The sequence below is a fragment of the Pseudophryne corroboree genome, chromosome 4 (assembly GCF_028390025.1).
Source record: "Pseudophryne corroboree isolate aPseCor3 chromosome 4, aPseCor3.hap2, whole genome shotgun sequence".
Lineage (NCBI taxonomy): Eukaryota > Metazoa > Chordata > Amphibia > Anura > Myobatrachidae > Pseudophryne > Pseudophryne corroboree.
The window spans coordinates 640,399,304-640,424,099 of record NC_086447.1 but is presented as its reverse complement, the minus strand read 5'-3'; the positions used below and the strand labels follow the sequence as shown (position 1 = coordinate 640,424,099).

The following is a 24,796-nucleotide window of genomic DNA, read 5'->3' as shown; positions in this document are numbered from 1 at the left end:
ACTTACCGGGAACCATCAGGATTTTAACTATACAGTATTGATGCAGACATCCTGACCATCAGGATTGAGACTGATGGGATTCCATACCCAACCCTTATGATCGTTTGTTACAGATATTGAATGCTCTTCCTTCTCAAGCGACTGATCCCAATATGTTAGTCTGTACCACATGAGAAAACATATAACTAGAGATGAGCGGGATCGGTTCGTCGAGATCCGAACTCCCCCGAACTTCACGTGGTTTACACGGGTCCGAGGCAGTCTCGGTTCTTCCCGCCTAACACGCAAAACCTGAACGGGGGAAAACGTCATCATCCCGCTGTCGGATTCTCACGAGATTCGGATTCCATATAAAGAGCTGCGCGTCACCGCCATTTTCACTCGTGCATTGTAGATTGAGCGGAGAGGACGTGGCTACGTTCTCTGCCTGAAAAGCTCAATATCTGTGCTCAGTGTGCTGCATTGTGACCACCAGTATATAGTAGTACAGTAAAGTAGGCCATTGCTGTATCTAGCAGCTCCGTGTCAGACTCAGTTCTAGTATCCTGATCAGTGCTCAATATCTGTGTTGCATTGTGGTGACCAGTATATAGTAGTACAGTGCTGCATTGTGGTGACCACCAGTATATAGTAGTACAGTACAGTAGTCCATTGCTGTATCTTGCAGCTCCGTGTCAGACTCAGTTCTATTCTCCTGATCAGTGCTCAATATCTGTGCTGCATTGTGGTGACCAGTATATAGTAGTTCAGTGCTGCATTGTGATGACCACCAGTATATAGTAGTACAGTACGCCATTGCTGTATCTTGCTGCTCTGTGTCACTTCTATTCTCCTGATCAGTGCTCAATATCTGTGCTGCATTGTGGTGACCAGTATATAGTAGTACAGTGCTGCATTGTGGTGACCACCAGTATATAGTAGTACAGTACAGTAGTCCATTGCTGTATCTTGCAGCTCCGTGTCAGACTCAGTTCTATTCTCCTGATCAGTGCTCAATATCTGTGCTGCATTGTGGTGACCAGTATATAGTAGTACAGTGCTGCATTGTGATGACCACCAGTATATAGTAGTACAGTACAGTAGTCCATTGCTGTATCTTGCAGCTCCATGTCAGACTCAGTTCTGTTCTCCTGATCAGTGCTCAATATCTGTGCTGCATTGTGGTGACCAGTATATAGTAGTAGTACAGTGCTGCATTGTGGTGACCACCAGTATATAGTAGTACAGTACAGTAGTCCATTGCTGTATCTTGCAGCTCCGTGTCACTTCTAGTATCCTGAACAGTGCTTTATATCTGTGCTCAGTATCAGTGCTGCATTGAGGTGACTAAAAGTACAGTGTCTTGTGCTGCATCTTACTGCTGTAGGGTGCTGTGGAAGTGTCCTGTCACTGTGCATAGGTCATCATCATTGCAGTCACAGTGGTATCTGGTATCTATCTAGTGGTATCTAATTCCAGACATTACTGCTGCCTAATTCCAGATATATTACTGGCATATAATTCCACACATTAAAAAATGGAGAACAAAAATGTGGAGGCTAAAATAGGGAAAGATCAAGATCCACTTCCACCTAGTGCAGAAGCTGCTGCAACTAGTCATGGCAGAGACGATGAAATGACATCAACGTCGTCTGCCAAGGCCGATGTCCAATGTCATAGTAGAGAGCATGTAAAATCCAAAAAACAAAAGTTCAGTAAAATGACACAAAAATCTAAATTAAAAGCGTCTGAGGAGAAGCGTAAACTTGCCAATATGCCATTTACGATACGGAGTAGTGGGTCAGCTTCACATGAGGATGGAAGCACTAATCCTTCTGCTAGAAAAATGAAAAGTTAAGCTGGCAAAAGCACAGCAAAGAACTTTGTGTTCTACTAAATCACAAATCCCCAAGGAGAGTCCAATTGTGTCGGTTGCGATGCCTGACCTTCCCAACATTGGACTGGAAGAGGTGGCTGCTTCATTTTCTCCTGCCACTGGAGCTGCCAGGAAAAGGATAAAATTTCCAAAATCACCCGCTGGCGGTGATGCAGGGCAATCAGGAGCGATAGCTGAAGTCCGGACTAAAGGACCTGCCAACGATTACTGACATGTCGTCTACTGTCACTGCATATGATTCTGTCACCATTGAAAGAATGGTGGAGGATTATATGAGTGACAGCATTGTCACGATCCGGGTATCTGGACGCCATTTCTTACCCATCAGATGCCTCCTAAGGCTGGCTCAGCGCTCCAGGGCCGGATCCCATCTGTTATCCTGATGTTTACATTCCTGTATCCTCTCCTGTCACTCTGAGACGCGGTCACAGTAAACGCCATATTATACCTGGCATGGCGACTCCCGCGGCCTCCGCCGCCGTCCCTGAGCTTCTGCATGCAGAGTGTCTGAGTGGCGATTACGTCAGCCGCGGCCTCCGCTGTGTCCGCGTGGTTGGATGTGCACCTGTCAGCTTGGCGCCTCCTGTCTCCGGTGGCCGGCGCCGCCATTACTGTTTTCATTACCACATGGATTACAAACCAAACTTCCCTCCAAGTGTCTGCATGGGCGCAGCCATCTTGGATTTTGTCAGCTGTTCATTTCCACCAATCTGTTCTCAGTATTGATAATCTGCATAATTGCCTAGCCAATCCCTTCCTTGCTGCAGGTATAAATACACTGTGCCTGAGCAAGGAAGGCGTCAGTGCTTTGGTTGTCAAACCTAGTTACTGTTTGTCTCTCTCCTGTGATTGTCTTTCAGGTTCCAGCTCCTGTCTCAAGACTTCCACCATAGAGACCCGCACCAGCATTCCACCTGCGGTGTAGCCTGACTCTCCGATCCATTGTGGATTCATCTGTTTCTAGCTACAACATTACCTGCTTCCAGCCCAGCTTCCAGCAGAGTACAGCTTCTCTTAAAGGGCCGGTGTCCTTTCTACAGTTTACCACTCTCCACCGGTATTATTATTTCTCCGCTCTCAAACTCTACATTTCATTCATATTGCATCGCTCTCAAGCCTCATTTATTATTTAACTGGTTCCAGCCAGTATCCACTCCGTGCCAACATCTGTCTGGTTCCAACCAGAACCCACAGCAGCTATTTTATTTACAGCAGTCCAGCTTTCCCTGGAACACCAGCTGATACGATCCTGGGCTTTCTTCATTGCTACAGTCAGGCCTGGTAAGGACTTTCCAACTCGCAGATAATAAGAACTGTCTCATACTACCAGAGCTCTGTGGCCCCTGCCCCTGTAGTACCCAGGAACTGTATTATTTCTCTGCTGATTTTATGTTTCTTTTACTGCTACTGTGATGCATGGAGTTTGTCATAAATAAACATCATTGACTTTTATTCAAGTTGTCGTGGTCACGCCTTTGGGCGGTTCTTCTTCATGTTACTTACATGTCCAGGGGTCTGATACAACCTCCCAGGTTCCGGTACATCTCAGCCCCTACAACTGAGGCTGCCTCCCGTCAGCTCAGGCCCTCAGTTGTGACAGTAAGCACTGACCTAATGAATCCAGCCGGAGACCAGGATCAAGCGGCCAGGCAGATGCAAGAACTGGCAGCCCGACTAGAACATCAGGAGGCTGCACAGGGCCACATCATCCGCTGTCTCCAGGATTTCTCTACTCGGCTGGATGGGATTCAGACAACTCTCCGTGGATCAGGCGCGTCTGGTGCGTCAACCACAGTGACTCCAGCTATAACCCCACCCACCTTACCCATTTCTGCTCCACGTCTTCATCTTCCAACGCCAGCAAAATTTGACGGATCTCCAAGATTCTGCAGGGGATTTCTCAACCAGTGTGAGATTCAGTTTGAGCTACAACCTGGCAATTTTCCCAGTGACCGTACAAAAATTGCCTACATTATTTCTCTTCTCAGTGGCTCAGCCCTTGATTGGGCATCACCGTTATGGGAGAGGTCCGACACCCTGCTATCTTCCTACACTGCCTTCGTGTCAACATTCAGGCGCATCTTCGACGAGCCAGGCCGGGTAACCTCAGCTTCATCCGAGATTCTCCGTTTACGCCAGGGGTCACGTACTGTAGGACAATATCTGATACAGTTCCAGATCCTGGCATCCGAACTGGCATGGAACGACGAGGCCCTGTATGCTGCATTCTGGCATGGCTTATCTGAGCGTATTAAAGATGAGTTAGCTACCAGAGACTTACCCTCTAAGTTAGATGAGCTAATCTCACTCTGCACGAAAGTTGATTTACGTTTCAGAGAGAGAGCAACTGAGCGTGGAAGATCATCTGCTCCAAAATCTTCTGCTCCTCCTCCTCGCCAACTGTCACCAACTAAAGATGAGCCCATGCAAATTGGCCGTTCCCGTTTAACTCCTGCTGAGCGCCGAAGACGTCTCTCCGAGTCTCTCTGTCTTTATTGTGCAGCTCCGTCTCACACCATTAAAGCCTGTCCCAAACGTCCGGGAAACTCCAAATCCTAGCTCGCCAAGGAGAGGGCCGGCTAGGAGTAATGATCTCCTCTCCATCTCCTCAAGATTGTAATCTCCCAGTCTCGCTTCAAGTTGCTCAACGTTATCGGAACGTCATTGCCCTCCTTGATTCCGGAGCAGCTGGGAACTTTATTACCGAAGCCTATGTTAAACGGTGGTCCCTACCCACTGAGAGACTTCCTTCATCCATTTCTTTAACTGCCGTGGATGGCAGCAAAATTTTTGATGCAGTTATTTCTTTAAGGACTCTACCAGTTCGTCTGAGAGTGGGAGTTCTTCATTCCGAACTTATTTCTTTTTTAGTGATTCCAAGAGCCACACATCCTGTGGTCCTGGGCCTTCCATGGCTCCGTCTTCACAATCCTACAATTGATTGGACGACTACGCAAATCCTGGCATGGGGTTCCTCCTGTGCTGAGACATGTTTGTTTAAAGTATTGCCTGTCTGTTCTTCCTCCCCCAGGTCGTCTGATGTTCCACCTCCTCCATATCAAGATTTCACGGATGTGTTCAGTAAAGCTTCTGCTGATATCCTTCCTCCTCATAGAGAATGGGACTGCCCGATTGATCTCGTTCCAGGGAAGGTTCCACCTCGAGGCCGAACTTATCCGTTGTCTCTGCCTGAGACGCATTCTATGGAGGAATACATTAAAGAGAACCTAGCAAAGGGGTTCATTCGACCTTCTTCTTCCCCAGCCGGCGCAGGCTTCTTTTTTGTAAAAAAGAAAGATGGTGGTCTGCGGCCGTGCATCGACTACAGAGGTTTGAACGACATTACCATCAAGAACCGTTATCCTTTACCCCTGACTACTGAGCTCTTTGACAGAGTTAGCGGAGCTACCATCTTTACAAAGCTGGACTTGAGAGGTGCATACAATCTCATCCGGATCCGTGAGGGTGACGAGTGGAAGACCGCCTTTAACACCCGTGACGGACATTATGAGTACCTCGTCATGCCCTTCGGCATTTTGTCAATGAGATCTTCAGAGACATTCTATACCGTCATGTCGTGGTCTATCTAGACGATATCCTCATTTTTGCCAACGATTTAGAGGAACATCGTTTTTGGGTTAAAGAGGTTCTGTCCCGTCTCCGTGTCAATCATCTCTATTGCAAATTAGAGAAATGCGTCTTTGAAGTCAAGTCCATTCCGTTTCTAGGGTACATTGTGTCCGGTTCCGGACTAGAGATGGATCCTGAGAAACTACAAGCAATCCAAAATTGGCCGATACCCTTAACCCTCAAAGGGGTCCAGAGGTTCTTGGGGTTCGCCAACTATTACCGAAAGTTTATACGAGACTTTTCCACCATTGTGGCGCCTATTACTGCTTTCACTAAGAAGGGTGCTAACCCGTCCAAGTGGTCTGAAGAAGCCATGCAAGCATTTCATCTTTTAAAACAAAGGTTCATCTCTGCGCCTGTTCTGAAACAGCCTGACATCGACTCTCCTTTCATCTTAGAGGTGGATGCCTCCTCCGTTGGAGTAGGAGCTGTGTTATCTCAGAGGGCTAAAGATGGCCATTTACACCCTTGCAGTTTCTTCTCCCGGAAGTTCTCCCCAGCTGAGCGCAACTATGCCATTGGCGACCAGGAGTTGCTACCCATGTGCAACAAGTTCAATACCATCTGGGTGGTAGTTGACCGGTTCACCAAGATGGCACATTTCATTCCTCTCACCGGTCTTCCGTCAGCTTCCAAGTTGGCTCAAGTATTCATACAAGAGATCTTCCGACTCCACGGTCTTCCTGAAGAAATTATCTCAGATCGAGGAGTTCAATTCACAGCCAAATTCTGGCGAAGTTTATGTCAAGTCCTTCAAGTCAAGCTAAAGTTTTCCACGGCTTACCATCCTCAGACCAATGGTCAAACCGAGAGGGTGAATCAGGACTTGGAGGCCTTCCTCCGCATCTATGTGTCCTCCTCTCAAGATGACTGGGTTCAATTACTTCCCTGGGCCGAGTTCTGTCATAACAACCAGTATCATTCTTCATCTGCTTCAACACCATTCTTCACTAACTTTGGATTCCACCCTAAAGTCCCTGAGTTCCAACCGCTTCCAGCAACTTCTGTTCCCGCAGTGGATATCACCTTGCATCAGTTTGCCAATATCTGGAAGAGCGTACGATCAGCTCTGCTCAAGGCATCGTTCAGGTACAAGAAGTTTGCGGATAAGAAGCGTCGAGCAGTTCCTGCTCTCAAGGTGGGTGATCGGGTATGGTTATCCACGAAGAATTTGAGGTTAAGAGTTCCCAGTATGAAGTTTGCACCTCGCTATATCGGTCCTTTCAAGATTGAACAAGTCATCAATCCTGTTGCTTACAGACTTCAGTTGCCTCCCTTCTTAAAAATACCCAGGACATTCCATGTTTCCCTGTTGAAACCGCTGATCTTGAATCGGTTTCATTCCTCACTTCCTCCAACTCCGAAAGTCCAAACTCAACGAGGCGTTGAGTATGAAGTAGCCAAGATCCTGGACTCACGTCACCGTTACGGTCAACTACAATATCTTATTGACTGGACGGGTTATGGCCCTGAGGAACGTTCATGGACCAATGCTTCTGATGTCTATGCTCCTGCCTTGGTCCGGAGATTCCATTCCAAGTTTCCTCAAAAGCCAAAAGAGTGTCCTGGGGCCACTCCTAAAGGGGGGGGGGGGGGGTGCTGTCACGATCCGGGTATCTGGACGCCATTTCTTACCCATCAGATGCCTCCTAAGGCTGGCTCAGCGCTCCAGGACCGGATCCCATCTGTTATCCTGATGTTTACATTCCTGTATCCTCTCCTGTCACTCTGAGACGCGGTCACAGTAAACGCCATATTATACCTGGCATGGCGACTCCCGCGGCCTCCGCCGCCGTCCCTGAGCTTCTGCATGCAGAGTGTCTGAGTGGCGATTACGTCAGCCGCGGCCTCCGCTGTGTCCGCGTGGTTGGATGTGCACCTGTCAGCTTGGCGCCTCCTGTCTCCGGTGGCCGGCGCCGCCATTACTGTTTTCATTACCACATGGATTACAAACCAAACTTCCCTCCAAGTGTCTGCATGGGCGCAGCCATCTTGGATTTTGTCAGCTGATCATTTCCACCAATCTGTTCTCAGTATTGATAATCTGCATAATTGCCTAGCCAATCCCTTCCTTGCTGCAGGTATAAATACACTGTGCCTGAGCAAGGAAGGCGTCAGTGCTTTGGTTGTCAAACCTAGTTCCTGTTTGTCTCTCTCCTGTGATTGTCTTTCAGGTTCCAGCTCCTGTCTCAAGACTTCCACCATAGAGACCCGCACCAGCATTCCACCTGCGGTGTAGCCTGACTCTCCGATCCATTGTGGATTCATCTGTTTCTAGCTACAACATTACCTGCTTCCAGCCCAGCTTCCAGCAGAGTACAGCTTCTCTTAAAGGGCCGGTGTCCTTTCTACAGTTTACCACTCTCCACCGGTATTATTATTTCTCCGCTCTCAAACTCTACATTTCATTCATATTGCATCGCTCTCAAGCCTCATTTATTATTTAACTGGTTCCAGCCAGTATCCACTCCGTGCCAACATCTGTCTGGTTCCAACCAGAACCCACAGCAGCTATTTTATTTACAGCAGTCCAGCTTTCCCTGGAACACCAGCTGATACGATCCTGGGCTTTCTTCATTGCTACAGTCAGGCCTGGTAAGGACTTTCCAACTCGCAGATAAGAACTGTCTCATACTACCAGAGCTCTGTGGCCCCTGCCCCTGTAGTACCCAGGAACTGTATTATTTCTCTGCTGATTTTATGTTTCTTTTACTGCTACTGTGATGCATGGAGTTTGTCATAAATAAACATCATTGACTTTTATTCAAGTTGTCGTGGTCACGCCTTCGGGCGGTTCTTCTTCATGTTACTTACATGTCCAGGGGTCTGATACAACCTCCCAGGTTCCGGTACATCTCAGCCCCTACAACTGAGGCTGCCTCCCGTCAGCTCAGGCCCTCAGTTGTGACAAGCATCAGTGTATGCATGTCAGACAGTCCGTACGTATACTGGCAGGAAAAAGAGGCAATTTGGAGGCCCTTGCACAAACTGGCTTTATTTTACCTAAGTTGCCCCCCCTCCAGTGTGTACTCCGAAAAAGTGTTTATTGCAGCCGGTAACCTTGTCAGCGATCAGCGTAGGAGGTTACTTCCAGAAAATGTGGAGAAGATGATGTTCATCAAAATGAATTATAATCAATTCCTCCGTGGAGACATTTACCAGCAATTGCCTCCAGAAAGTACACAGGGACCTGTGATGGTGGATTCTAGTGGGGACGAATTAATACTCTATGAGGAGGGGGATGTACACAGTGAAAGGGGTGAGGAATCGGACGATGAGGAGGAGGTGGACATCTTGCCCAGTCTGTGCAAGGAGAGATTGATTGCTTCTTTTTTGGTGGGGGCCCAAACCAACCAGTCATTTCAGCCACAGTCGTGTGGCAGACCCTGTCACTGAAATGATGGGTTTGTTAAAGTGTGCATGTCCTGTTTATACAACATAAGGGTGGGTGGGAGGTTTTGCCAAAACGCGTCCGAATCCAAAGCACGGCTGCGGAACCGAATCCAAAACCAAAACAAAAAACCCGAAAAAAGTCAGGTGCACATCACTACATATAACAATTGTTTTCAATAACCAACACCGGGCTAAACTAGGCAGGGGGCTTATGATATAGCAGGGAGACATACAGCGTGTGGTCCTACTGCCCCAAACTGGTCTGCCAAGGGCTGGAATTCCTCAGAAAATAGGGACTCTCCAAAAAAGAGGTCGTCCTTCAGAAGATTGCATAGTAGAGTCTCCCGTAACTGGTGGCTCACTTGCGCCAGACATCTCGCATTGCGTGGTTTATTGAGGTTATCTGTATGAGGGGGATCTGGTCAGGATCCCGGCAGTCAGAATCTCGGTGCCAGAATCCCGTCACTACTCAGAGGCAACCCAAATAGGGTCACTGGACCGGCGCCAGAATCCCGACCACCGGGAGCCCAAACGAGCTTCCCCAGGGTCGTCGGAGAACTAGGACGTGTGTGTAGAGTTGGGGAGGTTTAGGCCGTGGAGAGGAGGGTTAAGGTTAGTCCGTAACCCCAGGGGTCTAGGTTTAGGTTGGGGGGGGTGTTTGGGCACCCCCAGGGAGGGTTAGGATTAGGCTGCGCAGGAAGGGGGGGATTAGATTTAGTCACCACTAGGGAAGGTTAGGGTTAAGCTGTGGGGTGGGGGAAGGGGGGGTTAGGTTAAGGCTGCTAGCAGGAAGGGTTGGGGTTAGGGCGCCAGTGGGAGAAGGTAGGTATACTTATCGGGGTTCTGATCATCTGACTGCCAGCATACCAACCAACGGCATTTCAAGCCCAATCCGTATGAAGACACATCGATATGTAACAGTGCTCCATAGTAAATTGAGCATCCCCACACCATTATGCTGTGCGGTATGATCACAACTCCACCTTGCCGTGAAAAGAATGAAATTGTAATCATGCCGTCTCCTATGCACACGAATCAACTATATATTTTTCTGAAAAATTGATTGTCATGCAAAGCGTATGGCATATTCACGCTTTGCAACAATTTTATATATTTTGATAGTGTGATCCGACTTTTACAAAGTTGGAGCACACTGGCAAACTATTGCCTTAATTAGAGTCAGCCGGAAATGCTTTTTGCATCTGTTTTCTCTTAAGTTGCATTTTCTTACTGTGCATGTGTGAATTTTCGCAATCCATGTTGTAAACATGACTTGCACTTGTGTGCTGTACGTCAAGGGGGAGAGACCGAGGATGGAATGGGCGTGTAGTCTGGTATAATGATTACTACTCAGGGCTGTAACTAAGGATGTATGAGCTGTCACCCCATCCCACAGCACCTGCATTTAGCTTGGTAAGGTTCCTGGAATATCACTCTAGCACCTGTACCGCTGCTGCAAAGCTGCATGGAGTGCTGACACCTTGCAGCATGTAGAGTCACCTGGAGCAGTATGCTACCCCCAAAATTGCTGCAACACAGTTTTTTTTAAGTGTGATTTTACACTGCAGAGCACACTCATTTAACACATAGGGCGGTATTCAATTCTTTTAACCCCCTTCCACACCCGCTCTGTTTCTGCTACTGGGCACGGTATAATTATTTCAGCTCGCTACCCCCAGGGTAGAAAGGGCTCTCAACCCTTAACGCAGCTAAACCTGATTACTTTGGGCGCGATATGCGCAATAACATGGATCACTTTAGGAAGGAGATTGGGCATGATATATCATTTGAATACTGCCAGAAGAATGTTTTATATACAGTTGGGGAGAATACTGTACATTTTTAGTGTGTGTTGTCATTAAATAACATTTCTTAATCAAGTCTGCTACTCTTTGCATTTTACAGGCTCAAATCAAATTGGGTACTTATTATCTGCTCTATCCTGCCATTAACTGCAGTTGTTGCTAATCATTATTGTTTATTAACCCCTTTGTGACTAAGACATGTCTTGAGCTTATTTTGACACTTTTCAAGCTGATCATAGTCGGTATGTAACATCAGTCATTTCTTTAGGCTGTATAAACACAAGGGCCATAATGAGAGGTGTGCAACCAGTGGCATTGCTAAGAGTGCAAGGCTGAGGGAGCCGCATGATCAAAACCCCAGTGGCACATGCATTACATTTTGGGGTGCAATGGAAAGCCACCTTGGTGCTCCCTTGGCACTTGCCATGTCATTATGTCAGGATGCTATGTGTGTTCGGAGGTATGGGATAAGGCATGCCAGTCCAGAGTATGCATATGTCCTACTGCTGCACTAGTTCACACAAATCATACATAAATAATATGCAATCTATGAGCAGGGCTTTTTCAGTAGACTGATAAAGGGGGGTGTTTGCCCATGTTCAATCAGTATATGAATTCATCATGCAACTTTACATACACAGATAGCTGAATAACTGAAACCTACATTTAAAATCACACGCATTCAAATTTGGAGGCAATGTTTATGGGCCAACCTCTCGCCTATCTAGTCAATTGCTATCAGAAACATATACAATTATTTACATATGTAGTTTAAGAACTTTTAAAATGTGGTAGCATGAAACTGTACTTATTTAAAGAGAAAATCATACCAGGTTCCATGTTGCATTTTTTGTTGTTGTTGAATTATTTAAGAGTGTTTCTTTTAGGCTTATAATGCAATGGGCGTACATAGGGCCTAATTCAGTGTTAATCGCAAAAGCAAAATCTTCCTTTAATTGGGAAAAACTATGTGCACTGCACGTGGGTCAGATGTAACATATGCAGAGGGAGTTAGATTTGGGTGGGTTATATTTTTTCTGTGCAGGGTAAATACTGTCTGCTTTATTTTTACACTGCAATTTAGGTTTCACATTGAACACACCCCACCCAAATCTAACTCTCACTGCACATGTTATATCTGCCCCACCTAGAGTGCACATAGTTTTGCCCATTAGAGAAAATGTTGCTTTTGCTGTCAACCCTGAATTAGGCCCATAGTTGTATTTGTATAAAACGCACATTTCCTTACTGTGCATGCTCCCTATAAAACACACATAAGTCTGTATGCATATATGGCCTTATCTGACACTAACGACTCGTATGAGGGACGGTAAATGTAGGCTGATTAGAAACATAGAAACATAGAATTTGACGGCAGATAAGAACCACTTGGCCCAACTAGTCTGCCCCCCCCTCCCTTTTTTTTAACCATATTTTTTTTTATCTCAAACCATATTTGGTTCTTATTTCTTTGTAAGGATATCCTTATGTCTATTCCATGCATGTTTAAATTGCTCTACTGTCTTAGCCTCTACCACCTCTGATGGGAGGCTATTCCACTTATCCACTACCCTTTCTCTGAAGTAATTTTTCCGCAAATTTCCCCTGAATCTCCCCCCTCCAGTCTCAGTGCATGTCCTCGTGTCCTATTGCTTCTCTTCATCTGAAGAATGTTTTCCTCCTGGACTTTGTTCAAAATTTTATATATTTGAAAGTTTTTATCATGTCCCCCCTTTCCCTTCTCTGCTCCAAACTATACATATTGAGATTTTTTAGTCTTTCTGGGTATGTTTTGTGATGTAGGCCATGCACCATTTTAGTTGCCCTTCTTCTTTGTACAGTCTCTAATGTATTGATATCCTTTTGAAGATATGGCCTCCAGAACTGAATACAGTATTCTAGATGAGGCCGTACCAATGACCTATACAGTGGCATTATTACTTCTTTCTTTCTGCTGCTGATTCCTCTCCGAATGCAGCCAAGCATCTGACTAGCCTTCCTCATTGCTTTGTTACATTGCTTACCTGCCTTTAAGTTACCTGAAATAGTGACTCCTAGATCCCTTTCCTCCTCAGTAGTTTCCAGTATAGTGCCATTAATACTATATTTAGCCTTTGAATTTATGAGACCCAAGTGCATGATTTTGCATTTTTTGGCATTATACTGTAATTGCCAGACTCTTGACCATTCCTCTAGTCTACCTAGATCCTCAATCATTTGTTTTACCCAACCTGGTGTGTCTACCCTGTTGCATACATTTGTGTCATCTGCAAAAAGGCATGCTTTCCCTTTAATGCCATTTGCAATGTCACCAATAAAGATATTAAAAAGCACTGGTCCAAGTACAGATCCCTGGTGTACTACACTGGTAACATTTCCTTCCTGTGAATGCACTACATAATGGCATGTTCTTGTAGCTGAAACCACGGGAATATATACCTTTTACCTGCATCCGGGATCCCATCTGTCTTGATCCCTACAGTAGCATCCTGGCCACCAGTATGCCAACAATAGGGCAAGCGCAGGAAAGCCCCTTACGGGCTTGCAGCGATCACAGCGCTACAGGCATGGTGGCTCGCTGCACCCGCCACAGGATCTATTCTACCTCTATGGGTGTCGTGGACACCCACAGAGGGGGAAAGCTTGTTGCATGGTATTCCAGCAGCGGCATTTCACCACCTGTCAGGATTCCGGCATCGGTATTGTGACCGCCAGGATCCCGACAGGTGGTCTCGTGATTGCCTCCCAAAACCAAGTATGACCTGGATAGACAAGCTTAGAAATATCTGTAATGATGCAAATATTTTGTGGGTCCCTGAAGGCTGGTGCATGAGCAATGAGACGGATAGACATTAATCTGCGGAACTAGCCAGCGAATTCTGTTTATTTTCAGTTTGTTTCTTCTAGTTGATATTAATTAATTCAGTCTGTGATTATACCAAATCACATTGTATTTGCATTACTTATTTGATATTTCTATTCAGACTGCAGCAGAAAAGTATGCAACCCTTTGATTGTTTGAGGGAAAGTAAAAGTTGTTTTTATGTTTTTCATTTTATTTCATTTACATGCATTTATGTTTGTATTTATACAGTATGTATTTATTTTTTATGTTAAATTATACTTTTGCACCTGTTACTATCACTGTCAAGAAAATTTTCTCTGTTGCGTATCTGATATCCTAACTCCATTACTGTAGTGTGTACAAAATTGTTAATGTGACTTTATTTACATTGTCCGCTCAGATGTCTACTTTTTACCTCATGTAAACCTAGCGCCCATGCTAGTTTTGTAGCATACCTCCCACCTATCCCACATTTGTCAGGGCAGTCCCTGTAGTGGACCATGAAAAGACCGATGGCTGGGCATATGCAGAAGCTCTGCTGGGACCGATTTGAGCACAGTAGTAAAGTAAAGCTGGATACACACTGGAGTGATGTTGTTTCAAAATGTCATTTTGGAATGACATATCGCTTACATTGCTCAGTGTGTATGCAGGATTACACGCTCCTGCAAACACTTATGACAGGCGTTAGGTTTGACGTGCTGCACATCAAACCTACCGATATTGCTGTTGTCTTTGTTTATGCTGATGAAGGACGGAACATGATTGCTCCGATCTTCATTGACATTGCTGTAGTCTGTACAGGCAATCTGAGTTAATGGGCATTTGTTCCGATATCGGAATGAATTCCCGTCGTCCCACTATGTATCCAGCTTAAGGTTGTCATTCCGAGTTGATCGCAGCCAGCAACTTTTTGCTGCTGCTGCGATCAACTAGTACACGCCTATGGGGGAGTGTATTTTAGTTTAGCAGGGCTGCGATCGCTTGTGCAGCCCTGCTAAACTAAACATTTTTCAAGCAGAACATGACTAGCCCTGGACATACTTACCCTGTGCGACAATCTCTGCGATGCTGGAGCCGGCTTTGACGTCAGACATCAGCCCTCCGTTCTCCTGGACACGCCTGCGTTTTCCTTACCACTCCCCGAAAACGGCTGCCAACGGTCCGGATCCCCCCAGGAACGCCTTCTTGCTGTCAATCTTCTTGCGGTTGGCTCTGCGACTGCTTTCTTCGTAGGACGCGACGTAACCCGGCGACCCCTGTCGCCGGGTAACGTCACGCATGCACAGTGCGGCCGCCGCACATGCCCATTCCGGAGCCGTTCGCACTGCAGCGACAAACCGCTGCATGCAAACGGGTCGGAATGACCCCCTAAGTGCGTTAGCAATCACTTTACTTTATAGACTTTGCAGCGACGGGCTCCTATAAATATTCAACAGTAAGAAATTAGGTTTACTAGGGAAAATGGGTTTACTAAGTACTCCCACACACAATAGATAGCAATTTTTACATGTGATTGTTTATATTCACTACAGCACAGAATAAAACAAAGATCACCATGTGGACATGAAGATATTACAGTGAGTTTTGGAAAAACACACTGTAAATTACAGTATGTAGCCAGTAAAATAGTTTGAGGTCATAAAACACAGCTTACCTGTAAAGACTGTAGTCCCCCATATGCGGTAAACAGCAGTAAAAATCCAAAAGAAACAATGATAAGATTCTTCAGGTGTTTTATTTCCATTGCTGTAAATTCTCTTTTGAGTTTAGTTATTCTGTGGTTTCCTCTGGGACATAAACTAGCAAAGACGGAACATATAAAGCACAAGTCATGTAACTGAAAATAGTGTACTGTGACTACAAGCTAGCAGCCTATTCATAAATATTAAATCAGTATAAACAACTATTCAATTGATGATTTATTTCTGCAGTTGTGTAATTGCTAAGAGTCTCTAATAATAGCTTAGGGATGGGACACTATGTGATAATTATATTACAAACAAACCAGTTCTTCCACTTGTGACTTGAATACTTATGATAAGTTACGATACTGTAATGACTGCTAACAATTGCTTTCACTGTACAGTGCATTCATTTTTGTCAATGGGATTATGTTAAAAAAATGATGCTTCACAGTATATTAAATTGCGGACAAAACTTATGACTGTCTTATCAATAGACATTATTAAATATATCAATGTACATAGCTTTATGATAAGGTAAACTGACAGTATTATAGTTTTCTACTTATACTGTATGTTGATAAATACAAATATCTCAAAAAGTGGGTAGTTCAGATAAATGGTGCCATGCCCATTTGGCCTCTGAAATAGTCTTGTGAAAATTTAGATTGTTTGTGGTTATACAAATAAATATGGCCACGTCTTACTGTAGAAGGCTTGAAGAAAACATTAGCTTTATACACTAAACATAAAAATGCATAAATTCATAACATTTTTATTTTTTTTGTGTTAAGTGGCATCTGCTATTTATTAGAGATGAGCGGGTTCGGTTCCTCGGAATCCGAACCCGCCCGAACTTCAGTTTTTATTACACGGGTCCGAGCGACTCGGATCTTCCCGCCTTGCTCGGTTAACCCGAGCGCGCCCGAACGTCATCATCACGCTGTCGGATTCTCGCGAGGCTCGGATTCTATCGCGAGACTCGGATTCTATATAAGGAGCCGCGCGTCGCCGCCATTTTTCACACGTGCATTGAGATTCATAGGGAGAGGACGTGGCTGGCGTCCTCTCCGTTTATAGAGATTCGAGAAGAGAGTGAGACAGAGAGAGACACAGTAGTAATTTGGGGAGCATTAGGAGGAGTACTACTACTACTAGTACTTGCTGAAGTGATAGAGAGAGATAGTGTGACTGTATTATCTGACTTGTGGGGGAGACACTGACAGTGGGGAGCAGTTAGAGTCTGAGAGCAGGACTCAGGACTCAGGAGTACATATAACGTACAGTGCACACTTTTGCTGCCAGAGTGCCAGCCACACTGCCATTGTTTGTGACCACACTGACCACCAGTATAATATATATTGTGATTGTCTGCTTAGGACTCAGGAGTACTACTTGCAAGTTGCTGATAGTGTGACCAGTGACCTGACCACCAGTTTAATAATCACCACCAGTTTATGAGTTTAATATATATATTATATATATATATATAATTGTATATAATATATATATAATATTGTATACCACCTAGCACCTACCCGTGTTTTTTTTTTTTCTTTCTTCTTTATACATACTACTATAGTAGCTTACTGTAGCAGTCTGCGGTGCTGCTGAGCTGACAGTGTCCAGCAGGTCCGTCATCAGTCATTACATAATAAATATATAATATATACCTGTCCGGCTGCAGTACTAGTGATATTATATATACATATATATTGATTTCATCTCATTATCATCCAGTCTATATTATCAGCAGACACAGTACGTTAGTCCACGGCTGTAGCTACCTCTGTGTCGGCACTCGGCAGTCCATCCATAATTGTATACCACCTACCCGTGGTTGTTTTTTTTTTTTCTTTCTTCTTTATACATACTACTATAGTAGCTTACTGTAGCAGTCTGCGGTGCTGCTGAGCTGACAGTGTCCAGCAGGTCCGTCATCAGTCATTACATAATAAATATATAATATATACCTGTCCGGCTGCAGTACTAGTGATATTATATATACATATATATTGATTTCATCTCATTATCATCCAGTCTATATTATCAGCAGACACAGTACGTTAGTCCACGGCTGTAGCTACCTCTGTGTCGGCACTCGGCAGTCCATCCATAATTGTATACCACCTACCCGTGGTTGTTTTTTTTTCTTTCTTCTTTATACATACTACTATAGTAGCTTACTGTAGCAGTCTGCGGTGCTGCTGAGCTGACAGTGTCCAGCAGGTCCGTCATCAGTCATTACATAATAAATATATAATATATACCTGTCCGGCTGCAGTACTAGTGATATTATATATACATATATATTGATTTCATCTCATTATCATCCAGTCTATATTATCAGCAGACACAGTACGTTAGTCCACGGCTGTAGCTACCTCTGTGTCGGCACTCGGCAATCCATCCATAATTGTATACCACCTACCCGTGGTTGTTTTTTTTTTCTTTCTTCTTTATACATACTACTATAGTAGCTTACTGTAGCAGTCTGCGGTGCTGCTGAGCTGACAGTGTCCAGCAGGTCCGTCATCAGTCATTACATAATAAATATATAATATATACCTGTCCGGCTGCAGTACTAGTGATATTATATATACATATATATTGATTTCATCTCATTATCATCCAGTCTATATTATCAGCAGACACAGTACGTTAGTCCACGGCTGTAGCTACCTCTGTGTCGGCACTCGGCAGTCCATCCATAATTGTATACCACCTACCCGTGGTTGTTTTTTTTTCTTTCTTCTTTATACATACTACTATAGTAGCTTACTGTAGCAGTCTGCGGTGCTGCTGAGCTGACAGTGTCCAGCAGGTCCGTCATCAGTCATTACATAATAAATATATAATATATACCTGTCCGGCTGCAGTACTAGTGATATTATATATACATATATATTGATTTCATCTCATTATCATCCAGTCTATATTATCAGCAGACACAGTACGTTAGTCCACGGCTGTAGCTACCTCTGTGTCGGCACTCGGCAGTCCATCCATAATTGTATACCACCTACCCGCGGTTGTTTTTTTTTTCTTTCTTCTTTATACATACTACTATAGTAGCTTACTGTAGCAGTCTGCGGTGCTGCTGAGCTGACAGTGTCCAGCAGGTCCGTCATCAGTCATTACATAATAAATATATAATATATACCTGTCCGGCTGCAGTACTAGTGATATTATATATACATATATATTGATTTCATCTCATTATCATCCAGTCTATATTATCAGCAGACACAGTACGTTAGTCCACGGCTGTAGCTACCTCTGTGTCGGCACTCGGCAGTCCATCCATAATTGTATACCACCTACCCGTGGTTGTTTTTTTTTTCTTTCTTCTTTATACATACTACTATAGTAGCTTACTGTAGCAGTCTGCGGTGCTGCTGAGCTGACAGTGTCCAGCAGGTCCGTCATCAGTCATTACATAATAAATATATAATATATACCTGTCCGGCTACAGTACTAGTGATATTATATATACATATATATTGATTTCATCTCATTATCATCCAGTCTATATTAGCAGCAGACACAGTACGGTAGTCCACGGCTGTAGCTACCTCTGTGTCGGCACTCGGCAGTCCATCCATAATTGTATACCACCTACCCGTGGTTTTTTTTTTTTTTTCTTTCTTCTTTATACATACTACTATAGTAGCTTACTGTAGCAGTCTGCGGTGCTGCTGAGCTGACAGTGTCCAGCAGGTCCGTCATCAGTCATTACATAATAAATATATAATATATACCTGTCCGGCTGCAGTACTAGTGATATTATATATACATATATATTGATTTCATCTCATTATCATCCAGTCTATATTAGCAGCAGACACAGTACGGTAGTCCACGGCTGTAGCTACCTCTGTGTCGGCACTCGGCAGTCCATCCATAATTGTATACCACCTACCCGTGGTTGTTTTTTTTTTCTTTCTTCTTTATACATACTACTATAGTAGCTTACTGTAGCAGTCTGCGGTGCTGCTGAGCTGACAGTGTCCAGCAGGTCCGTCATCAGTCATTACATAATAAATATATAATATATACCTGTCCGGCTGCAGTACTAGTGATATTATATATACATATATATTGATTTCATCTCATTATCATCCAGTCTATATTAGCAGCAGACACAGTACGGTAGTCCACGGCTGTAGCTACCTCTGTGTCGGCACTCGGCAGTCCATCCATAAGTATACTAGTATCCATCCATCTCCATTGTTTACCTGAGGTGCCTTTTAGTTGTGCCTATTACAATATGGAGAACAAAAATGTTGAGGTTCCAAAATTAGGGAAAGATCAAGATCCACTTCCACCTCGTGCTGAAGCTGCTGCCACTAGTCATGGCCGAGACGATGAAATGCCAGCAACGTCGTCTGCCAAGGCCGATGCCCAATGTCATAGTACAGAGCATGTCAAATCCAAAACACCAAATATCAGTAAAAAAAGGACTCCAAAACCTAAAATAAAATTGTCGGAGGAGAAGCGTAAACTTTCCAATATGCCATTTACCACACGGAGTGGCAAGGAACGGCTGAGGCCCTGGCCTATGTTCATGGCTAGTGGTTCAGCTTCACATGAGGATGGAAGCACTCAGCCTCTCGCTAGAAAAATGAAAAGACTCAAGCTGGCAAAAGCACCGCAAAGAACTGTGCGTTCTTCCAAATCCCAAATCCACAAGGAGAGTCCAATTGTGTCGGTTGCGATGCCTGACCTTCCCAACACTGGACGTGAAGAGCATGCGCCTTCCACCATTTGCACGCCCCCTGCAAGTGCTGGAAGGAGCACCCGCAGTCCAGTTCCTGATAGTCAGATTGAAGATGTCAGTGTTGAAGTACACCAGGATGAGGAGGATATGGGTGTTGCTGGCGCTGGGGAGGAAATTGACCAGGAGGATTCTGATGGTGAGGTGGTTTGTTTAAGTCAGGCACCCGGGGAGACACCTGTTGTCCGTGGGAGGAATATGGCCATTGACATGCCTGGTGAAAATACCAAAAAAATCAGCTCTTCGGTGTGGAAGTATTTCAACAGAAATGCGGACAACAGGTGTCAAGCCGTGTGTTGCCTTTGTCAAGCTGTAATAAGTAGGGGTAAGGACGTTAACCACCTCGGAACATCCTCCCTTATACGTCACCTGCAGCGCATTCATAATAAGTCAGTGATAAGTTCAAAAACTTTGGGTGACAGCGGAAGCAGTCCACTGACCAGTAAATCCCTTCCTCTTGTAACCAAGCTCACGCAAACCACCCCACCAACTCCCTCAGTGTCAATTTCCTCCTTACCCAGGAATGCCAATAGTCCTGCAGGCCATGTCACTGGCAATTCTGACGAGTCCTCTCCTGCCTGGGATTCCTCCGATGCATCCTTGAGTGTAATGCCTACTGCTGCTGGCGCTGCTGTTGTTGCTGCTGGGAGTCGATCGTCATCCCAGAGGGGAAGTCATAAGCCCACTTGTACTACTTCCAGTAAGCAATTGACTGTCCAACAGTCCTTTGCGAGGAAGATGAAATATCACAGCAGTCATCCTGCTGCAAAGCGGATAACGGAGGCCTTGACAACTATGTTGGTGTTAGACGTGCGTCCGGTATCCGCCGTTAGTTCACAGGGAACTAGACAATTTATTGAGGCAGTGTGCCCCCGTTTCCAAATACCATCTAGGTTCCACTTCTCTAGGCAGGCGATACCGAGAATGTACACGGACGTCAGAAAAAGACTCACCAGTGTCCTAAAAAATGCAGTTGTACCCAATGTCCACTTAACCACGGACATGTGGACAAGTGGAGCAGGGCAGGGTCAGGACTATATGACTGTGACAGCCCACTGGGTAGATGTATGGACTCCCGCCGCAAGAACAGCAGCGGCGGCACCAGTAGCAGCATCTCGCAAACGCCAACTCTTTCCTAGGCAGGCTACGCTTTGTATCACCGCTTTCCAGAATACGCACACAGCTGAAAACCTCTTACGGCAACTGAGGAAGATCATCGCGGAATGGCTTACCCCAATTGGACTCTCCTGTGGATTTGTGGCATCGGACAACGCCAGCAATATTGTGTGTGCATTAAATATGGGCAAATTCCAGCACGTCCCATGTTTTGCACATACCTTGAATTTGGTGGTGCAGAATTTTTTAAAAAACGACAGGGGTGTGCAAGAGATGCTGTCGGTGGCCAGAAGAATTGCGGGACACTTTCGGCGTACAGGCACCACGTACAGAAGACTGGAGCACCACCAAAAACAACTGAACCTGCCCTGCCATCATCTGAAGCAAGAAGTGGTAACGAGGTGGAATTCAACCCTCTATATGCTTCAGAGGTTGGAGGAGCAGCAAAAGGCCATTCAAGCCTATACAATTCAGCACGATATAGGAGGTGGAATGCACCTGTCTCAAGTGCAGTGGAGAATGATTTCAACATTGTGCAAGGTTCTGATGCCCTTTGAACTTGCCACACGTGAAGTCAGTTCAGACACTGCCAGCCTGAGTCAGGTCATTCCCCTCATCAGGCTTTTGCAGAAGAAGCTGGAGACATTGAAGGAGGAGCTAACACAGAGCGATTCCGCTAGGCATGTGGGACTTGTGGATGGAGCCCTTAATTCGCTTAACAAGGATTCACGGGTGGTCAATCTGTTGAAATCAGAGCACTACATTTTGGCCACCATGCTCGATCCTAGATTTAAAGCCTACCTTGGATCTCTCTTTCCGGCAGACACAAGTCTGCTGGGGTTCAAAGACCTGCTGGTGAGAAAATTGTCAAGTCAAGCGGAACGCGACCTGTCAACATCTCCTCCTTCACATTCTCCCGCAACTGGGGGTGCGAGGAAAAGGCTCAGAATTCCGAGCCCACTCGCTGGCGGTGATGCAGGGCAGTCTGGAGCGACTGCTGATGCTGACATCTGGTCCGGACTGAAGGACCTGTCAACGATTACGGACATGTCGTCTACTGTCACTGCATATGATTCTCTCACCATTGAAAGAATGGTGGAGGATTATATGAGTGACCGCATCCAAGTAGGCACGTCACACAGTCCGTACTTATACTGGCAGGAAAAAGAGGCAATTTGGAGGCCCTTGCACAAACTGGCTTTATTCTACCTAAGTTGCCCTCCCACAAGTGTGTACTCCGAAAGAGTGTTTAGTGCCGCCGCTCACCTTGTCAGCAATCGGCGTACGAGGTTACATCCAGAAAATGTGGAGAAGATGATGTTCATTAAAATGAATTATAATCAATTCCTCCGTGGAGACATTGACCAGCAGCAATTGCCTCCACAAAGTACACAGGGAGCTGAGATGGTGGATTCCAGTGGGGACGAATTGATAATCTGTGAGGAGGGGGATGTACACGGTGATATATCGGAGGATGATGATGAGGTGGACATCTTGCCTCTGTAGAGCCAGTTTGTGCAAGGAGAGATTAATTGCTTCTTTTTAGGTGGGGGTCCAAACCAACCCGTCATTTCAGTCACAGTCGTGTGGCAGACCCTGTCACTGAAATGATGGGTTGGTTAAAGTGTGCATGTCCTGTTTATACAACATAAGGGTGGGTGGGAGGGCCCAAGGACAATTCCATCTTGCACCTCTTTTTTCTTTCATTTTTCTTTGCGTCATGTGCTGTTTGGGGAGGGTTTTTTTGAAGGGCCATCCTGCGTGACACTGCAGTGCCACTCCTAGATGGGCCCGGTGTTTGTGTCGGCCACTAGGGTCGCTTATCTTACTCACACAGCTACCTCATTGCGCCTCTTTTTTTCTTTGCGTCATGTGCTGTTTGGGGAGGGTTTTTTGGAAGGGCCATCCTGCGTGACACTGCAGTGCCACTCCTAGATGGGCCCGGTGTTTGTGTCGGCCACTAGGGTCGCTTATCTTACTCACACAGCTACCTCATTGCGCCTCTTTTTTTCTTTGCGTCATGTGCTGTTTGGGGAGGGTTTTTTGGAAGGGACATCCTGCGTGACACTGCAGTGCCACTCCTAGATGGGCCCGGTGTTTGTGTCGGCCACTAGGGTCGCTTATCTTACTCACACAGCTACCTCATTGCGCCTCTTTTTTTCTTTGCGTCATGTGCTGTTTGGGGAGGGTTTTTTGGAAGGGACATCCTGCGTGACACTGCAGTGCCACTCCTAGATGGGCCCGGTGTTTGTGTCGGCCACTAGGGTCGCTTATCTTACTCACACAGCTACCTCATTGCGCCTCTTTTTTTCTTTGCGTCATGTGCTGTTTGGGGAGGGTTTTTTGGAAGGGACATCCTGCGTGACACTGCAGTGCCACTCCTAGATGGGCCCGGTGTTTGTGTCGGCCACTAGGGTCGCTTATCTTACTCACACAGCTACCTAATTGCGCCTCTTTTTTTCTTTGCGTCATGTGCTGTTTGGGGAGGGTTTTTTGGAAGGGACATCCTGCGTGACACTGCAGTGCCACTCCTAGATGGGCCCGGTGTTTGTGTCGGCCACTAGGGTCGCTTATCTTACTCACACAGCTACCTCATTGCGCCTCTTTTTTTCTTTGCGTCATGTGCTGTTTGGGGAGGGTTTTTTGGAAGGGCCATCCTGCGTGACACTGCAGTGCCACTCCTAGATGGGCCAGGTGTTTGTGTCGGCCACTAGGGTCGCTTATCTTACTCACACAGCTACCTCATTGCGCCTCTTTTTTTCTTTGCGTCATGTGCTGTTTGGGGAGTGTTTTTTGGAAGGGCCATCCTGCGTGACACTGCAGTGCCACTCCTAGATGGGCCAGGTGTTTGTGTCGGCCACTAGGGTCGCTTAGCTTAGTCATCCAGCGACCTTGGTGCAAATTTTAGGACTAAAAATAATATTGTGAGGTGTGAGGTATTCAGAATAGACTGAAAATGAGTGGAAATTATGGTTTTTGAGGTTAATAATACTTTGGGATCAAAATGACCCCCAAATTCTATGATTTAAGCTGTTTTTTAGTGTTTTTTGAAAAAAACACCTGAATCCAAAACACACCCGAATCCGACAAAAAAAATTTGGTGAGGTTTTGCCAAAACGCGGTCGAACCCAAAACACGGCCGCGGAACCGAACCCAAAACCAAAACCCGAAAAATTTCAAGTGCACATCTCTACTATTTATACTACCTGTCTACTTAAACAGAACTTGTTTTGGACACTACTGCATACTGTACCTCCCAACTGTCCTAATTTATGGCGGTACAGTCCCATTTTTCAAGATCTGTCCCACTGTCTCACCTGCGGGTCTCAGTGTCCCATGGAGGGGGTGGGGGGCAGTTGGGAGATCCGCCCTGTCACTCGCTGCTCTGAGCAGAGCAGAAGTGAATAGATGCTGTGCGCATGCCCACAGTATCTATTCCCCAACAGAGAGGGACAGTGGGCATGGTTAACAGCTCACTGAGCATTGTCCATGCCCCCATAGTGACAAAAACAGGGGCGTGGCTTGCGATTGTGGCGCATTCAGCGAGTCCACACTCCCTTACAGCAAGGCCACGCCCCTTACCACAAGTCCACACCTCCAGTGAATGCATTTCTGTCCCTCCCTTCCAATCACAGAAAATGGGAGTTATGCCTGCAGTATCTTCAAAGT

The 24,796-nt window shown here is 45.6% G+C and overlaps 1 protein-coding gene across 1 annotated transcript in view; it reads right to left on the bottom strand.

The window, feature by feature from the left end:
- The window catches only part of LOC134910085 (protein unc-93 homolog A-like), a 373,717-nt gene extending 358,421 nt beyond the window's left edge, over positions 1 to 15,296 (bottom strand). The window contains exon 1 of the mRNA XM_063917725.1: positions 15,207 to 15,296. Coding sequence (XP_063773795.1) covers positions 15,207 to 15,296 — 90 coding nt within the window. The remainder of the gene's footprint in view (positions 1 to 15,206) is intronic.
- Positions 15,297 to 24,796: the final 9,500 nt, after the last annotated feature.